This window comes from Scardinius erythrophthalmus (assembly GCF_964197995.2).
Source record: "Scardinius erythrophthalmus genome assembly, chromosome: 10".
NCBI classification, from domain to species: Eukaryota; Metazoa; Chordata; class Actinopteri; order Cypriniformes; family Leuciscidae; genus Scardinius; species Scardinius erythrophthalmus.
The window spans coordinates 32,668,748-32,694,636 of NC_138230.1; the positions used below are offsets into that span (position 1 = coordinate 32,668,748).

Here is a 25,889-nt window from a genome sequence, read left to right on the forward strand (position 1 = left end):
AAATCTAAAAAAACTGTATATTTTGTATGGAAAGTTAAGCTATATTGATTGCTACAGTCACAATGGAGATTTATTTGTGAAATATTCATAATGGCTCTCATAAACAGTTAATGTATTGAAAGCAGAATAATACAGAAGTTGATGTAAAATTATTGAGATAATTTGAAATTCAAAAAGTAATCAAATATTGAGGATTTGGAGAACCAAATGTAAAAGTTTAAGAATCAGTCATTGAAAAACACATTGATGATTATTCTCGTATCTGAATATTGGTGTATAAATCTTAAATGAATAGAAATGTAAAAATCCCTGATTCATGTGGTAACATCCCTGATTCATCTTAAAACTAATCCATGAATTTTTCTGTTTTTGTTTTTTACAATATTCAATGATAAAAGGTGGATGCAGAGGGAGCAAAATGTAGAGCATCAAAAATATATAGAGAAAGGTCCTGCATGCCAAAAGTAAAATAAAAATCAGACCAAATCTCAGCAAAAATGTACAGATAGTGACACAAACATAGCAGTCATTTTTAAAATGATCACAAAGCAAAAGTTTCTATTTCTATTTTTCTGACAATATGGATGAAACCAGTGTTTTTACCAGCTCATTTTATTGCTGTATAATTACTTACAATTCTCCATTTCATATTGAGATTACAACTTTGGTCAGGAGTGAGGAGCTCTTTCACTCATTCATGCATACTCAACTCAATGTAAACATGCACTCAATAATTCAAGAACAGATTCTTAGGTCCATATTCTGTACACTTTCTTTTACATCACACTCATCAACACACAAACACATTCTGCCTCCTCCTGTCTCTCAGTGTGTGTAGAGTGAGGCAGTGAACACAATGTCTCTGCGTATGGCCAGTGAGGCTCTTTCCATCTTGCTGCCCAGGACGGAGTCGCCTACAATGCGAGCAGCCTGTCTCACTTCCTTCAGGACCTCGTCCAGCCTCTGGATACAGCGCACGATCGTCCCCTCCTGCACATCTGTCAGCGCGGCAATCTCAGCAAATGGCTACCAAAGAAAAAAACACCATCATCAAAAAGAGGTATTTGACCTTCTCTGTCCAAATATGAATATAGTTCATCTTTGATCAGACTTTCATATCACTGCATTACATGGATCTACATGTTTGTACAAATTGTTATTATAAGATAGATTATGCTAAATTAACTTCTTTTTTTTTACTCACTCACTCACTCACTCACTCACTCACTCACTCACTCACTCACTCACAAAAGAAAAATAGAATAATAATATATATATGTGTGTGTGTGTGTGTGTGTGTGTGTGTGTGTGTGTGTGTGTGTGTGTGTGTGTGTGTGTGTGTGTGTGTGTGTGTGTATGTACATGTACGCTATGTATGTTTGTGTGGGAGTAAAAAATTCATAAATAATAAAAATAATAATAATAATAATACAAATAAAGAAATTATATATATATATATATATATATATATATATATATATATATATATATATATATATATATATATATATATATATATATATATATATATATATATATATATATATATATACTTTATTTGTTTTAAGGTCAGTGCTCACCATGCCTCTTGCCCAGCAATACACAACCTCAGTCAGGCCAAACTTGAACTGGGCCACAAAGTCTTCAGCAGTTTGACCTATCCCACAATCCCTCTGCAGATCACCAATACGTTGTGCTACACAGAGTACTTGATTGATGCCCTAGGAAAGCAAGAGAATAAGAGAACAAATATATTCATTATATGAAATATTATACAATGTTTTAATTACATACACTACCATTCAAATGTTTGGGGTCAGAACGATTTTATTTTTACAGAAATTAACACTTTCATTCAGCAAGGACGCATTAATTAAACCTATTAATTGATTGAAAGGCCTAAAATGTGTATCGTTTTGTGTATTATTCATAGTGAGATCTCTTAGTATAGCACTGCGTCAGTCTGTTTTGTCCAGTGCTCCACTCTTGTCTCCATCTGCTGTCTAAGTGCTTACACAACTAGAGCAAGGCAGGCAATGTAGTCATGCAGTCAGACTGTGGCTACATTACCTGTACGCCCTCACCTCACAGCGTTTCAACCGCAAGAGCATTTTCACATTGGTTTACAAGCCACTGTCAACTATAAAACTCTTGTGTGCTTATCAGTCTAGTGTCATGACTTATTCACTGTCCCTTTAAAGCAATTCCATGTTTCTGGGCCGTTCGACAACACACCGGCATGTTCATCTGCGACTGCATCCTTTGCTAAAGGCACAGAGCAAAGAGGCCAGGCCGCATCCATTACATTCTTATGCACATCTCTTGGGTGTTGAGCTCACAGAGCTGTACAAATTTACATCCATCCATAAACATGATGACAAGAATATCTGATGCGTTATATTCTAATGGCAGTGGGCTCAAATAAAAAGCTTGAAGCGTTTTAGATGAGCGTACTGAATTAGGTTACTTGTGTGATTCATACAATTTCCTCAGCTTTTAATCTGTGGCTTGAACAAGTATTAAATGTTACATTGGCTTTAAAGTGCCCCTATGCTGCTTTTTCAGATATGTTATACAGCTGTTTGTGAATGTAAAAGGTCTGCAAAGTGCACAATAAATAAGAATTTGTCTCCTAAAAGAAAGAAATGATTCTGAACTGCCTGAAACAAGTCGTAAATAATTCCAGTCTTACTTTCTGCACGAACCTACGTAGGTTTTCAACAAATTAGCATAATGCCAGCCTATAGAGCTGGTAAGTCCCGCCCATCCGTAAAACCCCACTGGACCTCTAGGTTGAAAAATCGTCAATGCAAGTGAATGGGAGAAAATAATTATTTTCTGGTCCCGTTTGAATTGTGCCATGAATGTGAACATATGTTGTTTGACAGTCTATGGTATGATTCTTCGGCTAGCAGTTGTGGAAAAGACATAACGAGAAAGACTACATGTCGCCGATGTGACGTCACCCCATAAAGTTGACTTACCCGTGGTTTTCGCCAAACTCAATGATTTTGTCCTCTCCCTGAAAGAAGGTGGTGAAGTGCACCAAAGACACAGCCATGTTTAGCGGGATCCGTGAGCTAGTGTCCGTGTGCGAGTGGTGGTGACGCTTCAAACGCGTCGAGAGTTGTAGTCCACAAAGTGCTCTCACACAAAGTCTAACCGTATCAAACTTCTACCCGCTAAATTGTAGCATTCTTTACACGAAAAATTATATTAAAAATTCACAGACAACATATGTTCACATTCATGGCACAATTCAAACGGAACCAGAAAATAATTATTTTCTCCCATTCACTTGCATTGACGATTTTTCAACCTAGAGGTCCAGTGGGGTTAGCGGAAGGGGCGGGACTTACCAGCTCTATAGTCTTCATTAGCTGCATGCAAACAATGTCTACTTTGACACTGTAGTTGTAGTTGAGGCCTGCAAAGTTTGGTTTGCGTTGGCGACGCTATCATTACTGTTCGTATCACTGTATAGAAGTGCTAAGGAAGCCTCTAGAACTGAAACTCATATATGATAATTAACGTTTCGTTTCCAACACATGCTGTAAGTGGTAGACCAATCACAAAAGACTGGGCCATCTGACCAATCAGAGCAGAGTAGGCTCTCAGAAAGGCAGGGTTTAGAGAGACTGAATAAGAAAATGTATGCGTTTTTTTTTTAAATAGCATAATAATGCTATTACAATGTATTACAATGATATTTCAGATTTAAACTTAGTAAATTTATTTTCCAGTCCTGGGATCAAAATTTGAACTATTTCCAGGTTTTTCCTTGACCGTGGGAATGCGGTTGTGAGCAGAGAACTGCATTACCTCCTGTAGCGTGTTGGTGATGTGCGGGTCTATCTGGGTGTTTTGTGTGAAGATGAGGCAGGACAGCAGGGCGGCGCTCTCCTCAGGAGCGAGAGGACTCAGAGTGTTCTCAAACAGGAGTTCAGTCAGTAACAGCTCATGGCTGCTGATCTGACACGCCACACGTCCCTTCAGCTGAACCGCCCCAGTGCTGTCCACATACTGCAGAGCTTCCAACACCTGGAAATACAGTGCTTTACTGTTATCACTGACTGTTTCAAATATCCATGATATTTGCAGACATTTAATGGTGATACTTAACACAAAAACCAGGTGAACACAGAATAGCACAAAATATCATTGACTATCAGTATTGGCCATTATTAATGATTTAAATGATCAATTCTGGTCTGATTAAGAATATCATAAGAATGATATTTTTTAAATTAAACAGTTTACACATTTCTGTCCCAGGTTTTAAAAGCAATTCACTGTTCTCTTTTTTTCTTTTATTGTACATATAATTAGAGTTTAATGCCAGATTTAACTTGAAACTTCAAGGGATAGTTCACCCAAAAATGAAAATACAGTCATTTACTTAATCACTCTCTTGTCGTTCTAAAGCTGCAAGACTTTCATTCGTATTCAAAAGCTATTTTGATGAAACCTGAGAGATTTCTGTCCCTCCATTGAAAGTAAATCCCATCAAAAAATCAATAAAGAGAACGTGAACGTAATTCATAAGGCTCCTGAAGAGACATGATTGTTTTATATGATGAACAGATTTAATTCAGGTTTTTATTCACATAAAAACTTCGATCAAAGCATGTACATCAGGGTTTAATGCTAGGGATTTTTTCCACTTTTTTCTTTACTTGCCCTGCAACAATTTTCACTAGCCCTGCCACAAAGTGAGTAATAAATAATTAAACCAATTGTTATTGTTTTCATTGTTTTTGACCCATTTAACCTTGTATTCTAATGAATAAGATACAGATACCAGTAAATTTCCAATTTCGATACCAAAGCAAAACTACTAGCCTAAGTAATACATTTCAAACATTATTAACGACAAGTAAACAGTCAGAAATTAAAAAAACAAAAACAAACTACAAGCAAAAGCACAAAAATTTCAAGTGCAAGAAGATATGAAAGAGAACTCAATTCAGTATTCCCACACTGTCTGAGAGGCGTAAAATTCGCTAGAATATTTTAATTGGCGTGACTAAAAAATTTGCAAATAATAAACGTTTATTAATAAATAAACAGTGACAATTCTTTCTCTGTCCCAAGCGTCTTTCACATTGGCCCTGGGGGCATCGGGCACTACCGGGCAGTCCTTATTGTTGAGCCCTGTACATAGCGCACCACATTATATGTAAATGAAAGCTCAAATTAGATAAGTAATTGATGACAGAATTTTAATTTTTGTTGGAACTATACAGTACCTTTAATCTTTACGTCTAAAATAAATGCTATAAAAAAGGTTATTTGCAGGCCCAAATATAATTATTAGATGCTAATTAATAGACTTTTCATAGCTATTTTTATTAGTGAAATATGAAACTCTCTGTATGTAAAAGAATGTATTACTTTGCTACTAGGTGGACTGCAGGTGAACTGACCTTGATTCTCTGATGGTACTCAGGCAACAGCGTCAGGGACTGATCAGACACCAGGAACAGAAGCCGATCAAGCTCTTCCTGTACACTCATCCTCTCCTGTACACGTGCAAACTGAGAATATTCACAGAGAGAGAGAGAATATGAAAATGACAGTGAGAGAGAGCGCGAGTTTATCACTACTCCATCATCAGCACACTGCAGAAGGTCTTCTGGAAGTGATTACTGAGAGCTAATGAGACACATCCTTATTCCGCCCTACCAGTCACACTCAATAAATGAGAGTCTGTGCACTTGGGAGAGTAGCTGTGCCAAATTACTAAATATGGATGAGAAAATACAGGACACATTTGAATTAGAAATAAGATTTTTCCTTGTGTCTGCACAGTGGATTTTGACCTAAAACAGCGGGAAAAACACTACCAAACAAAGGTTTGGGGTCTGTAAGATTTTTTATGTTTTTGAAATAAGTCTCTAATGCTCACCAAGGCTGCATTTATTTGATCGAAAATACAGTAAAAACAGAAATATTGTGAAACATTATTACAATTTAAAAGAAAAATATATTTAAACCTGAGTTTACAGCATCATTACTCCAGTCTTCAGTGTCACACAATCCTTCAGAAATCATTCTAATATGATGCTTTGCGGCTCAAGAAGCATTTCTTAATATTATCAATGTTGAAAACAGAATAATATTTTTATGGAAACCCTGATATTGAACAGAAAGTCCAAAAGAACAGCATTTATTTGAAATAGAAACATTTTGTAACATTATAAAAGTCTATAATGTCACTTTTGATCAATTTAATGTTTCCTTGCTGAATACAAGTATTAATTTCTTTCAAAAGAAGAAACATTTTTTACTGACCCCAAACATTGGACAGTAGTGTATGAATGTGACACATGAGTATGATAAACAGACAGACCTGTTCAGTGAAGGTGGGCGAGTGGATACAGTGGAAGTCCTTTAGACAGTCCTGTAACACTCGTTGCCTCATCACTCCCTCCACCACATCCACACCCTTCAGGTGCAGGTCATTCACGGGGTCAAAGGTCGTAATGCCCATGGGATTGGCCTCGGCCAATCGCAAGAGCTCTTGAGTTGCTGTAGAAATAGCCTGACCTGGTGGATCAAGTCTAGGAAGGGAATTTTCATTTATTCAAAGCCACAGTTCAACAAATGCAAATTCGCTCACAGATTTGAGCCAGATACACACCTGAAGCGTGGCTGCTGTCTTTTATTGTAATTGTCGATGATTCTCTCTGGAATGACCTTGAGGGTTTTGGTTGTGATGGCAGAGATGTCCTGCAACTTCAGTTTCTGCACCGTATGACTGCAGGGTCCTACACACAGATACACGGTAAATTAAAACAAAAGATGTTGAAAAATTAGGTGTGGTGTTCATGACGACACCCTCCAACTTAACCAGTGGTGATTTACTGTGTGTGTGATGTGATGCTGTGTGTGTATGTGTCTGCTTACCCTCTGGAATAAACAGTGCAGTGCTGTAAATGGGAAGCAAGACTTTATTAGACTGATCATCACCCACCGACTCCTCATTTCCCTTCTCACAGATAATGAGAGCGGTGAATGTACGATTTACTGCATCACTGGACACCTATGGGAGGAGATGAGAGGAAAGTGGAGAGAAAGAGAGAGGGAAAAAAATGAGGGTCGAGTGGGGTGAGATGTGCAACTTTTGACTTAATTTGTCCTCTCGAAAATACACTACTGTAAGATTTTTTTTACTTTAAAGAAATTAATGCTTTTATTCAGCAAGGATGCATTCAATTACTGTCAAGAGTGACAGTAAAGACATTTATAATGTTACAAAAGATTTCCATTTTAAGTAAATGCTGTTCTTTTAAACATTCAATTCATCAAATTGAATTCATCAAACTGCATTTTTGATCAAATAAATGCAGCCCTGGTGACTTATTTCAAAAATATAAAAAAAATTGGTAAGACTTTATATTAACATACATATATTCTAACAGAATATATTAGACCAGCACCTACTCTGTCTGTTTTCAAGTCTCTGTTAAAAACCTACCTATTTTCTTTAGTATATTGATCTCTTCTCCTGTTTTAATCTGACACTGCTTTGCTACTCCTGTTTTACTATTTTCTATTTGAGTCTGATACTGTTTTGTCACTCCTGTTTTAAGGTTTCACAAGGCTCTTATTTGTACTTTGTGTTGTTATGCAGGTCTTACTATCTTTTAATCTGGTTGTTCAGTAAAGCACTTTGGTCAGCCTAGTGGCTGTTGTAAATATGCTATACAAATAAAGTGACCTTGAACTTGATATTCAATATAAGTGGCTTTTTAGCATGCATATTACTAGCACACTGGCTGTTTATTTGTACGTATAAAGCACATATTAATGTCTTATTCTGTATGACCCTATTCTACAACTAACAGACCATTAACTGAGAGTTTTCCTTGAATAAACTCCTAATTACTGCTTATTGATAATAAGTAAAGCAGTTGTTGTACATGAATTACGATCTTAATATGCTTTGCTCAGTATGAGCCTTATAAGGCAGTAGAACCACAAAAATAGTCATTCACCCTTAATAACATTTAATACTTAATCTCTGCTAATAAGTGCTAATAAGTACTAATAAACAGCCAATATGCCAGTTATATGCATGCTAATAAGCAACTACGTGAAAGTGTCAATGGCCATTGCTGCAGATCTGTGTTTATGTCTTTTATGACACTGAGTAAAATGTGTTCATTATGCAATCACACACCTGTAGAATGACTCCCAGGGCATTGTGATGCTGGCTGTTGTTCACCATCACCACCCTCCCCACAGACAGGGCTTTGAGTCCATTTACTGACTCCAGCACAGCTCGCTGCCACACACACACACAGAAAGACATGAGTTTGCTGTCAGTAATGTGTATATTACAAACAGAAAAATGATTTACAAGAAATAAATGGTGAAAACTAAAATTATTGCCAAACAGTGACGGATAAATTCTGACTAGTTCTGCTGAGAACTGGTAAGGGGAAAATAATCATATTTGCCGTAATAAATAAATAAATAAATAAATAAATAAATACAAATCAAATTTGATAATTCACTAAATAAATAAAATATTTTATAAATGCAACCAATTAATAAAACTAAAAGTTAATTAAATTAATATACTACATGAATAACAAAAATAATAATTATTATATGAAACAATTTACATTTTATAATCTAATCATTTTAATTAAATCATATAATATACATTTAAATCAACAATATAACATCATAAATTCACAGAAATGCTGTGAATCTAATGTCTGAGTGTGTGCAGCTCTGTGATAGTTTGGTATACAAGAACACTGTTTATACAAGTACGTGTGTGTGTGTGTGTGTGTGTGTGTGTGTGTGTGTGTGTGTGTGTGTACCTGCAGGGTCTCTGTGGTGATGCGTAGCTCTGTGATGGTGTGGTAATATGACAGTAAATCAGATAACTGCCCCTCTGTGTCCAGCGGAGGGAGAGAGGAGAGCGTGTTTCTCAGCTCAGTTATTCTCTTCTCATGAGTCTGAGACACACAAAGACAGAAATGACTTGTCTAACCGAAAGAATTTCAAAACATTTCATCACATACTTCACATTTCAGCCTTTTTGTACAATTAAATTACTGGGGCATGCAAACCCCACAGACATTTCATCGTCACCCAGGGGCTGGTGGGAAATGAGGCCGTTTACCTGAGTATCCCTGTGGTTCTCAGAAAAGCTCCTCCTCATCATGTCGGTAACCCTAAGGGCCTCCACACGCAGCAGATTTAGGATCATTGTGTAGGTCAGTCTGAACTGAGACTGCAGCACTGTCGGTTTTCCCTGACACAGGAAAATAGTATACATTATTGCCATCTCTCTGTGCTCTTGAATATTTAACTAATCATCCATTAGCTTTGATTAATTCATTGATTGCCAATATTTTAGATATAGTAATGGCATAGCCATTACTAATGGCATAGCCTTACAAACAAATAAAATAACATAGCCTTACATAGCCTTAATGGCATAGCCTTACAAACAAATAAAATAATAACTGGCTTCAAAATATGACAAATAATAGGACACAATGTAAGGATGTGTACACATCGTGCCTCTTTGGAAATGGGAGTTGAAATTCAGAGGAGGTCCAATCACCAGCGGCCCTTGACAACACACTGCACGTTATTACAGCATCAGCTGCTGTTGCCATGATGTCCATGACATGGAGCTGATCATCACACAGATTACTGGCCCGTCTGAGAGAACCTGAACTGATCTTGTTACTAAGTTATTGTTAGGTGCTTTCTAACTGATCCAATTCCAAAGTGGCAAGGTCTTTACGATATTAGTCTGTAGATATGGTTCACTTGCATCAATGTAAGTCTATGGGATTTATTTGCCCACTTGATCATCTTCCAGGTAAAAAATGGATTTACACTTGTTCCTAGCAGTGTTGTTACTGTTAACTGAAAACTAATACTAAACCTATTAAAAGTAATTTTCAGTACTTGAAATAAAGCTGAAATAAAAATAATCTTTAATTATTAGACAAAAAAAAAACAAAAAAAAACGAAAATTAGAAATGTTGCCTTGGCAGCTAACTGAAAAAAAAAAAAAAAAAAAAAAATTAAAGCTAAAAAACAACAGCAAAATAAGACAGAAGCACATAAAAGTACTAAAACTAAAACTAAAATTTTAATGAAAACTGAAAATATAAAAATAAAAGTGAATTCAAAATAATAAATACAAGAATATTATATACATAGATTATATTATAATATTTATACTATAGGACTATGATAAAAATCACACTGGTTCATTAAAAAACACAAAAAATCAGCTCTGAAGTCTGCGGGTGCCATGTGGAGAGCAAAATGACAACAGTACTAGTGAACCCTGGTGAGTTTTGTGCTGGAATGACAGTGTATTGAGTCAATAAACCAGGTTCAGGGGTTAATAGACTGAACAGCCGTGATTGGACACAGAGAGGTTAAAACAGCTCCAGCTGGCTGGGCACTCTAATGAAGAAGAGCCCGTTTACTCACACTCGATCCACAAGAGGATGACAGAAGTGCACTCATGACTCTAAAAAAGACCCAAAACATTTGTATTTGGCTCCACATTGAACAATCAGACTGCGGTTTACAAAGAGGAGCTGGGATTTCTCATCAGATCATAGAAAAGCCTAGTGGAATTGAGGGAGTTTAAAAGTTAAAAAAGGGGGAATTTACCAGCTATGGACAAAATAATGGATTTTTGTTCAGACAAATGTAAAAAGAATCATCAGCAGTGAGGCCTCGGACACGACCTGAAGGTGTTTAATGCAGAGTGCAGCACTGACCAGCATCATCGCGTGGAGGTCTCCCATTTCATGAACTCCAGCCTTACAAAGAATGATGACGGTCCCTGTAGCATCCAAACCCCTTCTGCCAGCACGACCTGCCATCTGAATATACTCACCTACACACACACGCATTTATACAGATCAACTGGAACCGGTAAGATTTTTGGCATTGTGACAATATTTCTATGACAATTAACCAACAATTAAAATAATCATACATTTAGTACAACAAATACTATCATTAACATTTTGGAGGTCAGTAAGATTGTTTTTAAAATAAATTAATACTTTTGTTCAGCAAGGACGCATTAAATTGATCAAAAGTGACAGTAAAGTCTTTTTTTAAGCTTATTTGAACTTTCTATTCATCCGAGAATCCTGAAAAAAAAACTATCAGTTTCCACAAAAATAATAGAAGCAGAAAAAATGAAGGTGTAGCGTCAGTTCTGGCAGGTCAAGCTCGCATCAGCTGACTCTCATCTGATACACGTCTACCTATAGGAATACGACGCCTATATCACAGTATCCATATATAAGCTCCTTCAGTATTATCAGCAGCTATCGCGTTTCTCAGGAGCTAATTACTCTCCTCCATCCCCAGCTCCTCCTCTCGTCAGTCAGGATTCCCCTTGAATCAGAATAAATTATCCAATTATGTACTTTAAAATCTTGAATTAACGATATCTGCATAAATTCATGTTGGTTCTGTTCTGTTTAAAATATAATTAAACTAATTTTGATTTTGGGGTGAAACATGACCCAGACAAGTTCTTGATACGATTTGTAACATTTTCCCAAAATTTCATGAATATTTTGTGTCTTCGATGCAAACAGGGCCATGTACTCTCAAATGTGTGCTTTGACTTTAAAAGAGGCCAGCTATACTCTCTCTCTTTCTCTCTTTCTCTCTCTCTCTCTCTCTCTCTGTCTCTCTCTCTCACTCTCTCTCCCCTTTTTTTATACACACTATTATTAGAAGAGATTTGAACAAACTCAAGCATCTCTCCCACACACATCAAAGGCCTCCTGCTGTGTTTTCCTAGTCTCACTGCAGTCCAGTCACATGTGCACAAACATCTGCACTACCTCAGCATAATTAATCTGCTCGTTCATTAGAGATGGCTAATTCATCAAACACCTGGCCATTGGCAGCGCCTGTCTGCCTGTAGCGTCTCTGCCAACAAGTATCTGCCATCTTTTTATAATGTCTATTATTATGATAATACAAAATAATTATCATTTTAAATTAGAATAACTGCAACAGGCATGCTAAGGTGTTGCAAGTGAGGGTATATTTGGACATTAACATCTAACGACAGGCACATCATTGTTTGGAATGTAAGGCAGTAAATGAGATGTGTTTTTACCGGGTAGCAAGTTTCTGAAACCTGTGCCGTCGTGTTTGCGGATGCTGTCGAACACAACGGTTCTGGCGGGCATGTTCACACCCATGGCAAACGTCTCTGTAGCAAACAGCACCTAAAGAGAGAATAGCTGCAAGTCACCAACTCTCTCCTTAATCTGATTTCTTTAATCAAATAAAGTTTGTATTAAACAAGTCCATAAGACAAACCTTTACTAAACCTTTGGAGAAGAGCATCTCAATAACCTCCTTCAGGATTGGCAGGATGCCGCTGTGGTGAACACCAATACCTCTCTTTAGCAAATCACGCATCAACAGGATCTGTGACGACAAAATTACACTGATATACACCATAACTGTATTAAAATTACGTTGAAGGTTTCATTATACACATAAGTATCATGGTGGATGTTGACAAGGCCAATTCAATTTTTTTAATTTAGCAATTTTTGTATCATCCACCTAGTTATTTTTATTTTTTTTTATTTACCAAGAATTTTGTAAAAGTATAATGCATATTTTGGTTTTCAAATCATTTTTCTGTGAATTTTCCAAATACATTTGAAAAAAACATTCAGTTAGAGTTTATATTAGGTGTCTTAATATTTACTTAGAGAAGAAATATCATTAGGTACAATGTTCTTCAATTGTTAATGTAATGTAAAACACTTTTGTTATTGAGGTGGGATCTGGGTGAGTTTAGGGACAGGTTTTGTGGTACGGTTAGGTTTAAGGTACAGCTAAATACATGCAGGTGTTTTTTAAATATAAGTACAATGTAAAACATGTATCTATTAAATTATTCATTTAAATGTTATTACATAGTAGCTAAAGGCACTTGATATAAAGTGGGTGCAAACATTAAAATTGAAAACAACTAATAATTTCACAATATTGGTGTTTTTCCTTGATTGACACTTCTTTCACAAACATTAAGAAATCTTACCAACACCAAACATTTAAATGCTAGACAAGTACATAATATATCAGTAATAGGAATGGGATTTTTTACATTGCAGTTTACATGTTACCGAAAGGGAGTTTAATTGTGATGTACAAAATATCTTACGTTTCCTAAAATAGGCTGGATTTCTTAAAATAAAATGTAATTTTTCATTCAAATCTTTCTTTTGATGTTGGGTTAAACATTTATGTTTAAATAATTATTTTTTTGTGTGAAATAAGCGTTGATTAAATTTCAGCATTTCTTTTTGTTATCATTAAATCAGCATTACATCGACCATTAGCCACCTTGTTTTCCAGATATCTGCATTATCCAATGGAAAACTCATTCCAAATCTCATGTACCTGCGGTAACTGCCGATCGGCTCCTCTCAGCCTCGTCAGGCTCTTCTGGAGGAACGAGTGTATCTCGCTCTTCTCTATGGAGCTGGTGAGGTCCAGAGAGGTCAAAGAGCGGGCGTTTTCATCACAGCGTGTCCGGGAGAACGTGAACGCCACAACTGGAGTCTGCTGCCTCTGAGACAGATAGTTCAGCAGCGTCTGCCACACTGATCGATCCTGACGGAGCAATGGGAGGATGCAGAAAACATAATAAAAACACTGTTTCTGGAAATAGAGACCTGCTATGTTAGATAACTGATTTAAAAGGAAATGACGAAAGGTACAGACACTGACCTGACTGGCTGTAGTGTTGTGCTGTGATACGTTCTTTGAGCCAAAAGACTGCGCATGTTTACTTGTGCGTTCCTTCTTGGCGTCCACTGCGGCATAGTAGCTGAAAAACAAAACATTTGTTTCAACTGAAATGAAATGTAATTTTGCAACACTTTCTTCAAAAGTCCATCTAAAATTATAGTCTAAAAACGTTAATCTAGGTTTCTTGAGGTAAAAACAATCATCATTTAGTATTATACACCATATTCAACACTCTTTCTGACTTATATTTACTAAATAAATACATTTGAGTTGATATTTTATCTTAATAACAGGTTAAGATTAAACTAAAAATAGTCCATTACAATGTAGAAATCAACCAAGCAACTAGATGGACATTGCAAACACATTACAATATTAATTGATTTAGTATTATTAATAATAATAATCTTAAATCGAAGTTTACAGTCTCTATTTTAAGTTAACTTTAATTTGATACAATTCTAACTTGAATTTATGACCTCTGCATATCAGTTATATTACTGTCTTTTTAATAAGAGCAGGCCAAGTTATTGAATAACTAAATATTGCTATTTTTTAATAACCCATTTTTGCAGCCGAGTTTCAATAAATGATCTGGGTAGACTGGGAAATATATGAGGCAACACCGCCAGCACAACTGTTTTCAACACTGATAATAATTTTTAAAAAAGTGTTTCTTGAGTAGTGAATCAACATATTAGACTGATTTCTAGAAGGATCATGTGACACTGAATACTGGAGTAGTGGCTGCTGAAAATTCATTTTTGCCTTTACAGAAATAAACACTATTAAAATAACCGCCCAGGAATGTACCCTTTAGTGAGGAAGTTTCCAGAGGGGTCCAGCAACAGGAAGAGCTCTTTCTGAGTCTTGGTGCTGTTGCCGGTGTAAAGATGGTGCTCTAGAGGAACAGGCCTCTTAATTGTGCTGATCACATAGATGTGCCGTTTCTTGATTCGCCTGAGGAAAGAAAAAGCACACTAAAACTATATGATCTATACAATTTTAAAAGCAGGATAAAATTCAGTTTCATGGCTTTGAGAATACACACACCCGATCCATTCACTGAACTCCACTGCGTTAGGCACCGTGGCACTCAGCAGGATGATGCTAACATGTTCTGGCAACATGATGAGAACTTCCTCCCACACCACTCCTCTCTGAGAAACAACAACAGCATATGAGATCCGAATGCAGTAAAGAGAAAAGCAAAACTGAACTAGATTTTATTTTGTGAATTCATCACCTCTGCATCGTTGATATAGTGAACCTCATCAAAAATGACCCATTCCAGATCTCGAATGACCTCTGACCCGTTATAGAGCATAGATCTGTTAGGAGGATTGACAAAGATAGTCAAAAATTCATTCACATGACAAACTAAGAATTAGAAGTGTCATGAAGGCTTTCTATTGAATAATCACCTCAAAATCTCAGTGGTCATGATGAGACAAGAGGCTTCAGGATTCAGCTGGACATCTCCAGTCAAAAGTCCCACGTCACCGAACGTGTTCTTGAAGTCCCGGAACTTCTGATTGGACAAAGCCTTAATGGGGGATGTGTAAATGGTCCTGTCAGGAGGAACAGTCATTTTAGAGTGGGCCATAAATATAATGTCACAGTAAGGCAAGTTTCGATATAGCACATTTCATACACAATGGTAATTCAAAAAAAAGCTTTATATCAACATGATTAAAAAAAATGATCACAATTGAAAATAAATGAAAATTGATTTAAAATGTACACTACCTTTCAAAAGTTTGTAGGTATGCTTGTTTTAAAAAAAATTATTTTTAATGAAATGAATACTTTCATTAAGCAAGGGTTCATTTAATTGATCAAAAGTGACTGCAAAATACATTTATTATGTTATTATCAAACAAATGCTGTTCTTTTGAACTTTCCATTCATCAAAGAATGATGTTTCCATAAAAATATTACACAGCAGATTTCAACATAAGATAATAATAAGAAATGATCAGAATGATTACTAAAAGCTGCTGGAAATTCAGCTTCGCTGAATATATTCAAATAGAAAACAGTTATTTTAAATTGTAATAATATTTCACAATATTACAGATTTTTACTGTATTTTTAATCAAATAAATGCAGCCTTGTTTAGCACAAGAGACTTCTTTAAAAAAACATAAAAAGAGAAATAACAATGCAATCAGTAGACAGACATTGGGTCTCACATACACACCTGGTCATGTGTTTCTGGGAAAGTGCAATTGCGTATTCAGCCACCACGGTCTTGCCCGCTGAGGTGTGGGCCGCAACAAAGACTGAGTCATGAGCTTCGAGTCGGAGAATAGCCTGCTTCTGAAACACGTCCAGCTCAAAGGGATACTGAGACGGGGCAGGAATTGAGAAAAAACAACCCCAATAAACAAACCTTTATTTTAGTGAAATCTTAAAAATCATGTGCATACACCGAGTTCTGACCTTGAAGGCTGGATTAGGGATACGTTTATAGAAGTCGTCACAGGGTGAGGTGATATCCACAGGAATGGCCCATTTTTTATCTTCCTCCTGAGGTTTCTTCTTTTGTTCAGTCAGACTTACAGTGTTCGCTGGAGGCTGAGAAGGAGTGTTGCCCGAATCCTGAGGAGAACATATCTTGAAAATGACAAAACAAACACAACTATGTTGGGAATCCTTTCTCAAAGTTATACACACTTTAATCCCCAGGTCCTCCAGGCTGTTAGTTCTGGGAAGTTTAACGGTCTCCTCTTTCTGTGACGCTCCCTCTTTCTCCTCTGGCAGAGCGTCAAGGACATCATCAAATGTCGACAGGAGTGACAGCAGGTTCACCTCACTCTTCATGGTTCTGGCTTCTAAAGACATTAAAAGAGCACAGTTTTGAATTGAAATGCACAACCTAAAGCGGGATGATGACATGGTACTACACATTGAGAGAACAATAATGAAACCAGACCTTTGTCACTGAAGTCCATACCAGCTTTCAGCCCTGGAGGAACCGTCAACAAATCTAAGACAAGAAACATACAGTCACAGTTTATTTTTCTCTCTCTCACACACTCACAAATGATTGTGTACTGAGAAAACAAATCACCAACCTTTCTCAAAGTCAATGTCTTCTTCCAGCTCTGACTTTTTCTTAATCTGCTCTAACGTTAGTTCCTCCATTCCGCCTGCACACGAGACAGCAGAGTTTAAAAACTGGATCTTATTTTAAACAGAATTATGAGAAATTTATTTAAATATGAACCACCGCACCTGGCAGAAAAGGATAGTTTGTGTTACTCCCTCTCAGGCTCTCTGACGGAGGTCCAGGCTGTCTTTGTAATGAGAGAGAATTTTTTGCAGATAACCCCGTGTCCTCTAATAACACCTGACATAATGAAAACAACAATTATATACATTATGAAAAGTTGCATTAGATTAGAAAGAACATTTTCTGTGTTATCAGGCAAACATCAAAAATAAAGATTGCATTACATTGACAGCTTTCCATTGGCTGGGCAAACAAATAGCCCCGCCTCAAACTGACACCCCTGGTTGATTGAGAAGATGCCATAGTGGGACATTCAAATAAACAAAGTATTATTTTTATGCAAATTTATTATTTTATTATTTTGTTTGCAAAATCAACCTAGTGTTATTTTTTTATTATTCTGTTTTTTTTATAAATTTAGTTTTATTTTAAGTTTTAGTAATTTTGTTAGGTGCTTTTGAGCTTTGAAATAGTTTTTAATTAGCTTTACAATAAAGTTCCATTTGCTAACATTAATTAACCACATTAATGAACATGGACTAACAAATAAAACACTTCTAAAGCATGTATTAATCTTAGTTAATGTTATTTCAATATTAACTTATACATTATTAAAATAAAAAATAGTATCTGTTCATATTATTTAATGGACCTGAGTTCTGTTTTTTTTTATTAACAAACATTAACAAAGATTATGAATACTGTAACAAACGGTTTGCTCAATGTTCATTAATGTAAGATAAAGAATTATTCAACTAACGTTAAGTAATGAGACTTTGTATTGTATTTATTTCACTGAAACCATTTTATTTATTTTAGTCATTTTAGTACTTCAACTTTTCTACAACATTACTATTTTATTTCAGCTTTATTTCAATTAACCTCAATTATTTTTAGATAGTTTTAGTTACCAATAACAAACTATCTTTGAATATTAAGCTGTTATAGGAAAATAAACACAATGTAGTAGATGTTTTCCCGTGTTACCTCAGTGAAATCCAGCAGCATGCCGGTGGTGGGATCTCTGACCACAGACAGACCGGAGTGCAGTGGAGACAGGGAGCAGTGCAGGAGAGAGTCCACCTCTTTGTCCCTCTTACTTATCCTAAAGGACAAATTTGTAATAGACAAAACTAATTAAAGATATGAAATACATGTTACAAAGACAAGCGCTATCTTCTGAATACGTTTCATTTCATACTTAAGGAACTTGTGGAAGGCATCATCTACATCATGTACTGGGAGCCAAGCAGGATCTCGCAGGAAACGCTTTTCTACTTCTGTTTTTAAGTCCAGACAAGTAGGAGGAAGCCCGTGAGGGAGCTGAGAAAGATTACAGAATGTAACACAGAATGAATACAAAAGTGTTATTTAAATATATTAGCTCACACACACATGAATACTGTTATTATTTTAGTATGAATAAATGACTAACTGTGCTGTGTGGAGGCAAGGGTTTGTTCTTGGGCAGTGGGTGTGTGATGAGCTCAAATCTCCCAGAACAGCCCATCTCCAGCAGAGACAGGGGCAAATCATCAGGACCAACTGGGGGCAAATCTACAGACAGAAGAAAACAGCAGTTCATCAGTAACGCTGCAATTAGAGGCAAATGCAAGGCTACAATCTGGCATGACACCAAAAATCTTATAAAAAACATTGGGCCATTACTGTCAGATGTAGTTTACATTGTAGTTGCTGAGCTGGCTGTAATATGAGCGACTTATGACAGAAAGCAGGTAAATGCTGAGCTGGCTGCTGGTGATATTATTATACTACGACAGGAAATCACATACATAAACAGTACTGTTATATTTTTCATACCTATTTTGTCCATGTTACTCTGCAGTTCTTCAGTAAAGTTTCAGTCCTGCAGGAAGCTGCGCAGAACTAAAGGGACGGAAGTTTTTTTTGATTATTATTATTTTTATTTTTTTTGTACTTTTCAACATAATGGTCAATGTACGTGATCTAAAATAAATGTGCGTTTTTAACGCATTTAAAAATGGGTAAAATAAAAATTGTTATGGACATTTTTTTTGTTTTGACTGGATCCTCGGAAGATAGAAGATGACGTCACATTTGCGCGCCGAATAAGGAATACTGTGGAGACGTTCATTCTTATAAATTCATCCTTCGAATTCACGGTAATTAAATATAAAGTAGCGTCTTTTATGCAGTTTCCATTTTTTTAATGAAAACTGTTAAAATCCCAATGTAACGGAAACATCGATAACGTGCTAAGGTGATGCATTGACTGCAAAGGACATCTGTTGTAACTGTTGTTTTTCTCTCTTGAGATCCATCGAAATGGCAATATTTCCCAACTCACTGACGGAAGAGGAGGAAGCATTGCAGAAGAAATATGCCAAATTAAAGAAAAAGGTGAAAAACTATAGTTACTGTTCTCAATATACGAATTTTCTGTAGCCAAAAATTTGGTTAAAAATGAACCACATTTATTTATATAGCGTTTTAGACAATACAAACTGTTTCAAAGCAGATTCACAGTAAAAAACAAAAACAGTGTTGTGTTAATGTTGCAAAATGTATCAGCCATGAAGCAATTTCAGCTGTAAAGCAGCTCTGCAGAAGACAATCATGTCATTTTTCAGCTCAGGTCAGTTGTTTCAATGTTGTTTCATACAGTAGTCAACATTTGAAGTGGTTCAAAACCTTTCATAAAAGTTATGATTTTGAACAATATCCGTTCTTGTCTTAGGACAACTTTTTTGAACCACTTAAAATGTTGACTAGTACTCAGTGTATAGTCATGTGAAAAAGAAAGTACACCCTTTTGAATTCTATAGTTTTACGTATCAGGGCATAAAAAAAAAAAAAAGTCTGGTATTTAAATGAGTTAAATACAACCTCAGATGAACAGCAACACATGACATATTACACTTTGTGATTTTTTGATTTAAGAAAAATAAAGCCAAAATGGCTCATATAATAATGAGCAAGACAAAATACCATTAAAGTCCAATTTCACCATATAAGGAAAAAAAAAAACATGTGTCGGTAAATCATAGTTATGGCATACTAATTCATAATTATGACAGTCAAAATGATCACATAAAAAAAAGTAATAACTATGACTCATAGTTATGACTTAGGATGTCACCATTTTTGATTACTTATGATATAATTATGACTTTTACCAAAGCATGATTATTTTTCTTACGTGGCGGAAATCGGCTTCCATAAAATACTGTGATATATAAACTATCCATTTTACATGTTGTATTGTTTGCCTTCATTTCACTATATGTAGAAAAAGGCCCTAATGGCTCTGAAGAAACAGAGTTCCACCAATCAGACGAGTCAGACAGGACTGAAGCGCAGTAAGTAAATCTGTGGATCTCTGAAACTTCCAGATGAAATCTGTGCTCTACAAACGATCTCTCTCTCGTTGTCTCTGTTAAGCTTTGTCAGATCAGCCAGTGGTGGACACAGCGACAGCAACAGAGCAAGCGAAAATGCTGATCAAGTCTGGAGCCATCAGTGCCATCAAATCAGAGAACAAGAACTCAGGCTTCAAGCGCTCCAGAACACTTGAGGGTAAACTTAAAGTAAGCGACTTTTTTTTTTTTTTTTTTTACCTCATTGATATCATGATTTTTCTATTTGTCATACATAGTTATTTACGGAGTTTCTTTGTTTCCCAGGATCCAGAGAAAGGTCCTGCCCCAGCATTCCTGCCATTTCAAAGGAGCGTCTCAACAGATGAAGAGCCTCCTGATGTAATGTTGTTTTACACTGTAGAAATGATCTACTCACAGCTGTACATTTCAGTGATTTATTAGCCTCAGCGTCAAGCAGAGCCCCTTTAACTGTGGTAAAATGACCGTAACGCACTTCCTTATGTGGCTTACAGCTTTTCTAAAGTGGTGGCAACAGTTGTTCTAACTCTAATTGATGGAAATAAATGTTGTGATGTTACTTCCACAATATCTTGTATTGGCAGACAGTGCACTCTGTAAAGTCTCCTCCAGCAAGACATTCAATGAATTTAGGGCCTGGACTCAGAGGTGCCAATTCATGTGTGAAAATGATTCTTTAAGCTCCCTCCCAACCATTCTTCCTTCCTGGAATATGGCCATAATGTGTCTTCATACATGGTTGTTTAAGAAATGAAAAGCTACACACTCCATCAGTTAGGGTTAGAAGAACTGTTGCCAAACATATAACATGCTTCAAACATAATAATCACTGCCGTTAAGATCCAATCATAGACATTCACTTTGATGTGTCACCAAACTTGACTTTACATAATGTTGTTTCTTCTCGCTGTAGTCTGCTAAACGAGCCCACAGGAAATCCCTGTATGAGAGGTGAGACTGTCAGACTCAGTGTAAAGAATAATATAAACCGTCATGGAAAAACAGTATTGCAGTCGAATATTTTTTTTTTCTGTCCCACAGTTTTGTTCCTGGAGATCGAGCTCGTGATGATGAGGGAGGGATGTTGATTCGAGATCCTGAGCGGGATCGGGAAAGAGAGGTAGACTGGGAGAAAGATCGAGACAGAGACAGAGAGCGGGACAGAGAGAGGGACCGCGAAAGACCCCGGGAGAGAGAACGGGACAGTGAACGAGACAGGAGCCGGGATAGAGAAAGGGACAGAGACAGGGACAAAGAACGTGACAGGGACAGAGAACGAGACCGAGAGCGGGACGGACCCTACAGACGTAAGTGAATCTGTGAAACAATAAGTTGATTTTAAATAATTCATAATGTTGTATTGGAATGTTTATATCGCAAACAATATGCGTTTTATAATACTAAATGATAATAAGCTTTGTTCTGTTGAAAATCTGGAAGTCTAATTATCTTCTGTAATGTTGTTCAGGGTCAGACTCTTATCCAGAGCGCAGAGGGGTGCGCAAAGGAAACACAGTGTATGTATACGGCACAGGTTTAGTGGAAGACAGTTTGCGCTCAGCCTTTGCTCAGCACGGGAACATCATCGACCTTTCAATGGACTCACCACGCAAGTACGATTGTTTTCTGATCCTTTTGGACATCTGGAAAGGGAGGAACCTACTCACTTGATTGCTTATAGGATTGATTTGGTTGAAACAGGAATAAATTGAGCCGGGATTTAGTATATTTTGTAATTTTAGACATCACTAGGAAAGTTTTAATTATAAGTCTTATCTTTTGTAATGGTAGATTTCCAGGGACGTACAAGAACACTACCATTCAAAAGTTTGGGGTCAGTAAGATTTTTTTTTTTTTAAAGGAGCCGTATGTTAGATTGTGGCCAAAACTGGTACTGCAATCACTTTCAAATTACTGTAGAGCAGTGTATCCCCTCCCCCTCTCCCCTGACTCGAGGTTGCCAGATAGGCAGCAGGATCCAGCAGGAACGCAGGCTGCTACGTAGCTTTGGTAACTAGAGCAGAGCTGGCAACCCGGATGCCGAAACACTACTGACTTCGTGATTGGTAGATAGGTGGAGGGTGGCGCTTCAGGCCAAAACACAAGATGACAACATCAACATCAGTTGAGGGCTGCAACTTCACTTTTTAAATGACAAAATCCTGGCCGTACTACTGTTGTCAGTGATATAAGTATTTGAAATGAACATGATTTCTTAATGTCTAGTGACATATCAGGGCCATTTTATGATTAATTGAAATCCATTTCTTACATACAGCTCCTTTAAATATAAGGCTATAAGGCTGCATTTAAAGATACAGTAAAAGCAGTAATTTTGTAAAAGATATTACAATTTAAAAGAACTGTTTTCTATTTGAATATATAGTAAAATGTAATTTATTTCTGTGATGAATTTTCAGCATCATTACTGTCTTCAGTCAAATGATTCTTCAGAAATGAAAGAAACATTTGTATTATTATCAATGTTGAAAAATGCTGTGCCTATTAATTATTTTTGTGGAAACAGTGACATTTTGTTCAGGATTTTTGTGACAAATAGAAAGTTCAAAATGGCATTTATTTGAAATAGAAAGCTTTTGTATCCTCATAAACGTTTTTACTGTCACTTCTGATCAATTTATTGTATCCTTGCCAAAAAATATAATTTCTTTAAAAAAATCTTACTAACCCCAAACTTTTGAAGAGTAGTGTGTCTAAAACATATCTGGGAAAACAAAATATAATTTTTTTCCCTCTTGTCTCTTACCAGTTGTGCCTTTGTGACCTTTGAGAAGATGGAATCAGCAGACCAAGCTGTGGCAGAGGTCAGTGGTCCATTCTCTTTACAGGGCCACTTTTTACACTATTGTAGCGTCAAATTTTTATATTTACAATAGGGGTGTAACAATATATCATGTCACAATATATCGCAAAACAAAAATGCAACAATATGTATCATGGATAGTGACAATCTGTATTGTGTATAATTCACCCAAAATGAAAATTACTGTGTGAGAAAAGTACTACATTAAACTACTATATATAATGTATAATAATGCAATGGGGGAATATCTGTGGGTCCTGATAATGCTAAATGTCGGATGTTACCAGTAAAAAGTGTCCTACATTATTGTAAAAATATCTAGTCAGTGACAGAGTTCAAGCACATTCAACTAAAATAATTCTTTATTTTCATGAATATTTTTTTTTATTGGTGGTTTTTTATTTATTTTTTGTTAACCTTTTATCATATGTCTTGGAGTATCGCAATAATATCGTATCGTGATATGTATCGAATCGTGACATGAGGGTATCGTTACACCCCTAATTTACAATGCTTCTTCTGACTGTAAATTCAATGTTTTTACTGGTGTTGTTTTTTAAGACTTCCATGTGTAAATAACCTCAGTTATGACAGGCTAATCACTTCGCATGTAATTGTTCACTTCGCATGTAGTCGTAATCCATACTTGTTTTGGTAATCCATACTTGATTCTATACTTGCCATCTACAAGGCCATAGCAGAAAAATATTTTGTCTATCCAAATTGTGTCCTTATATTTTAATCGTTTTTTTAATATATTTCTATTTAGCTTTAATTTGTTTACCGAATTACCGAAAATGAATTTGAATGGTTCTGGTACATTAGAAGCCGACCACACAAGTGATACTACTTGTGAGCACTCGCCTACTACTTTTATGGACAGTCATGCAAGCTCTAATGGTCAAGTTTTGCAGCTTAGCATCCATAAATAGTCTGGTTTGGACTGTGGAGCTTTGTATTGTGTATATTCAAGCTTGTCTACATTGTACATCAACACTCCTGTATTACAAATGCACAAGGAAAATCCTGTTTTTTGTGAAATGACCCCTTTAAAGGCGTTAGGATTTAACACATCTTTATTTATTCACTGAAAGAAATCCTTTTTCCACTCTTTCTGCCTCTCAGCTGAATGGCACTACTGTGGGTGACGTCAACATCAAAGTCAGCATTGCCAGGAAGCAGCCCATGCTTGACGCCGCCACAGGGAAATCTGTCTGGGCATCTCTTGGTAAACAAGGACATTTCACAGGAAAAAACTGTCAAGGAGACTGAGTGTTGCACACTTGACTAACCAATTTCTCCTTTTCTATCTCCATCCTTCACAGCTGTGCAGAACAGTGCCAAGGGCTCGTACAGAGACAAACGGAGCCAGGTCGTCTATAGCGAAGATTTCCTTTGATTTCCAACAGTTGTTTAGCACATGCTACATTTCTAAAGAAGTCCAGCATCACTTAAAGCAGACATTTAGTTTTTCTTCTTACTTTTCTTAAGTAATTATTATGATGTTTGAGCGTGTTTACTGTTCAGTGTCTCTGGACATTTAGCTCAGTTATGGTTTGTTGTTGTTCAATAAATCAATCAAACCATCTACATGTGGTGCGACACTTAACAATCTGGACAAACTAACAAATCATTACCTCAGTGAAACAGTTTAACAGGCAGAAACTTTCAGGTGAAATCAAGCGAATCTGTGCTTTGTATGGATAGTTGTGTATATGAATAATAACCGATTTACTGCAGTCCTCTGCTGTGTGGAACAAGCTCCTCCCTGCAACAATCCACAACATTAGATGCTATTGATGAAATGAGCTCTGGTTCAGACATTGCAGTGCTCTGGTTTTGCCTAAAGGGAAACAATACAAATACAGAGGCATGCACTGTTATATAAACCCTGTTTAGCATTTCACACTAGTTGGAAGGAACTGAAAAAGGGAATAGCAATAGGTTGTTTCATCTCTCCCATCCTGTTTACGGCAGTGTTTGAGATGATCTCAATTGTGACAAGATATGGTGAGATTGCCAGCGTTATTCAGCTATATGAATGGTGTTAGAAGTATTTTTTTAGACAGCTGCATATAAAACTGACAAAAACAGGGCCTTTCTATTCATAAAGGAGTCAGGAATGACCGGATATCATTCAATGTGGAGGGGGACAGTATCCCAGAAATGGTAGAGAAGCATATTTGAGGCTTAGAGAGAGCCTAAACAGTAGATTATTTGGATAAACATATGGCAGGGTTGGTGTTGAAGCAGCTGAAAGAGGTCTGGATAAGATATATCATTGATTCACACTGTGCCATCGCCAACTTGAAAAATATATATATATATATATTCTGTTATCATGTACAGACCCTCATGTCATTCCAAACCTGTATGACTAATTTTATTCTGTGACACATAAGGTATTTTGAGAAATATCTTGTGTGTTTTTTTTGTCCAATCAATGGAAGTCAATAGTGACCAAAGCTGTTTGTTTTTTGTATTCCGCAGATGAAAGTCATATATGTTTGTAATGTAATGAGGGTGAGTAAATAATGAAATTACACACTTCACCTTTAAGGTGACCGGCAATGTAAAATTAATTCACAGCAAGAAAAAAACAGTTGGAAAAAAAGCTTTTTAATAAAGCTTTCATAGAATTGGCGAC

General features: G+C 36.4%; 2 protein-coding genes across 2 annotated transcripts; one reads left to right on the top strand and one right to left on the bottom strand.

Annotated features, from left to right (window-relative positions):
* Positions 1 to 46: 46 nt before the first annotated feature.
* On the bottom strand, positions 47 to 18,927 carry skic2 (SKI2 subunit of superkiller complex). The gene is made up of 29 exons (XM_081377111.1): positions 18,860 to 18,927; positions 18,474 to 18,595; positions 18,240 to 18,361; positions 18,026 to 18,143; positions 17,041 to 17,155; positions 16,881 to 16,955; positions 16,739 to 16,792; positions 16,480 to 16,637; positions 16,246 to 16,404; positions 16,004 to 16,149; positions 15,225 to 15,371; positions 15,047 to 15,131; positions 14,854 to 14,960; positions 14,614 to 14,760; positions 13,780 to 13,879; positions 13,450 to 13,662; positions 12,352 to 12,462; positions 12,146 to 12,257; positions 10,776 to 10,894; positions 9,143 to 9,274; positions 8,838 to 8,975; positions 8,186 to 8,290; positions 6,910 to 7,045; positions 6,644 to 6,770; positions 6,353 to 6,563; positions 5,427 to 5,537; positions 3,823 to 4,041; positions 1,581 to 1,721; positions 47 to 1,026 (listed from the first exon to the last, which is right to left on the bottom strand). Exons 1-29 carry the CDS (start codon positions 18,870 to 18,872, stop codon positions 826 to 828), a joined length of 3,744 nt encoding a protein of 1,247 aa, XP_081233237.1. The 5' UTR covers positions 18,873 to 18,927; the 3' UTR covers positions 47 to 825.
* Positions 18,920 to 25,024, top strand: nelfe (negative elongation factor complex member E). Its single transcript, XM_081377112.1, has 11 exons — positions 18,920 to 19,182; positions 19,336 to 19,420; positions 20,310 to 20,379; positions 20,462 to 20,607; positions 20,704 to 20,778; positions 21,332 to 21,369; positions 21,460 to 21,725; positions 21,887 to 22,031; positions 23,189 to 23,243; positions 24,368 to 24,470; positions 24,568 to 25,024. The coding sequence occupies exons 2-11, from the start codon at positions 19,346 to 19,348 to the stop codon at positions 24,639 to 24,641; spliced, it is 1,047 nt and encodes a 348-aa protein (XP_081233238.1). The 5' UTR covers positions 18,920 to 19,182; positions 19,336 to 19,345; the 3' UTR covers positions 24,642 to 25,024.
* Positions 25,025 to 25,889: the final 865 nt, after the last annotated feature.

Coding starts and splice junctions, on each gene's coding strand:
- skic2 (XM_081377111.1), bottom strand. Junction 14,961..15,046: donor ACTATATCAACGATGCAGAG/GTGATGAATTCA, acceptor GTTGTTTCTCAG/AGAGGAGTGGTGTGGGAGGA. Junction 12,463..13,449: donor CCGATCGGCAGTTACCGCAG/GTACATGAGATT, acceptor TTGTCGTCACAG/ATCCTGTTGATGCGTGATTT.
- nelfe (XM_081377112.1), top strand. CDS start 19,346: ATGGCAATATTTCCCAACTCACTGACGGAAGAGGAGGAAGCATTGCAG. Junction 20,608..20,703: donor CACTTGAGGGTAAACTTAAA/GTAAGCGACTTT, acceptor TTTGTTTCCCAG/GATCCAGAGAAAGGTCCTGC. Junction 21,726..21,886: donor GCGGGACGGACCCTACAGAC/GTAAGTGAATCT, acceptor AATGTTGTTCAG/GGTCAGACTCTTATCCAGAG.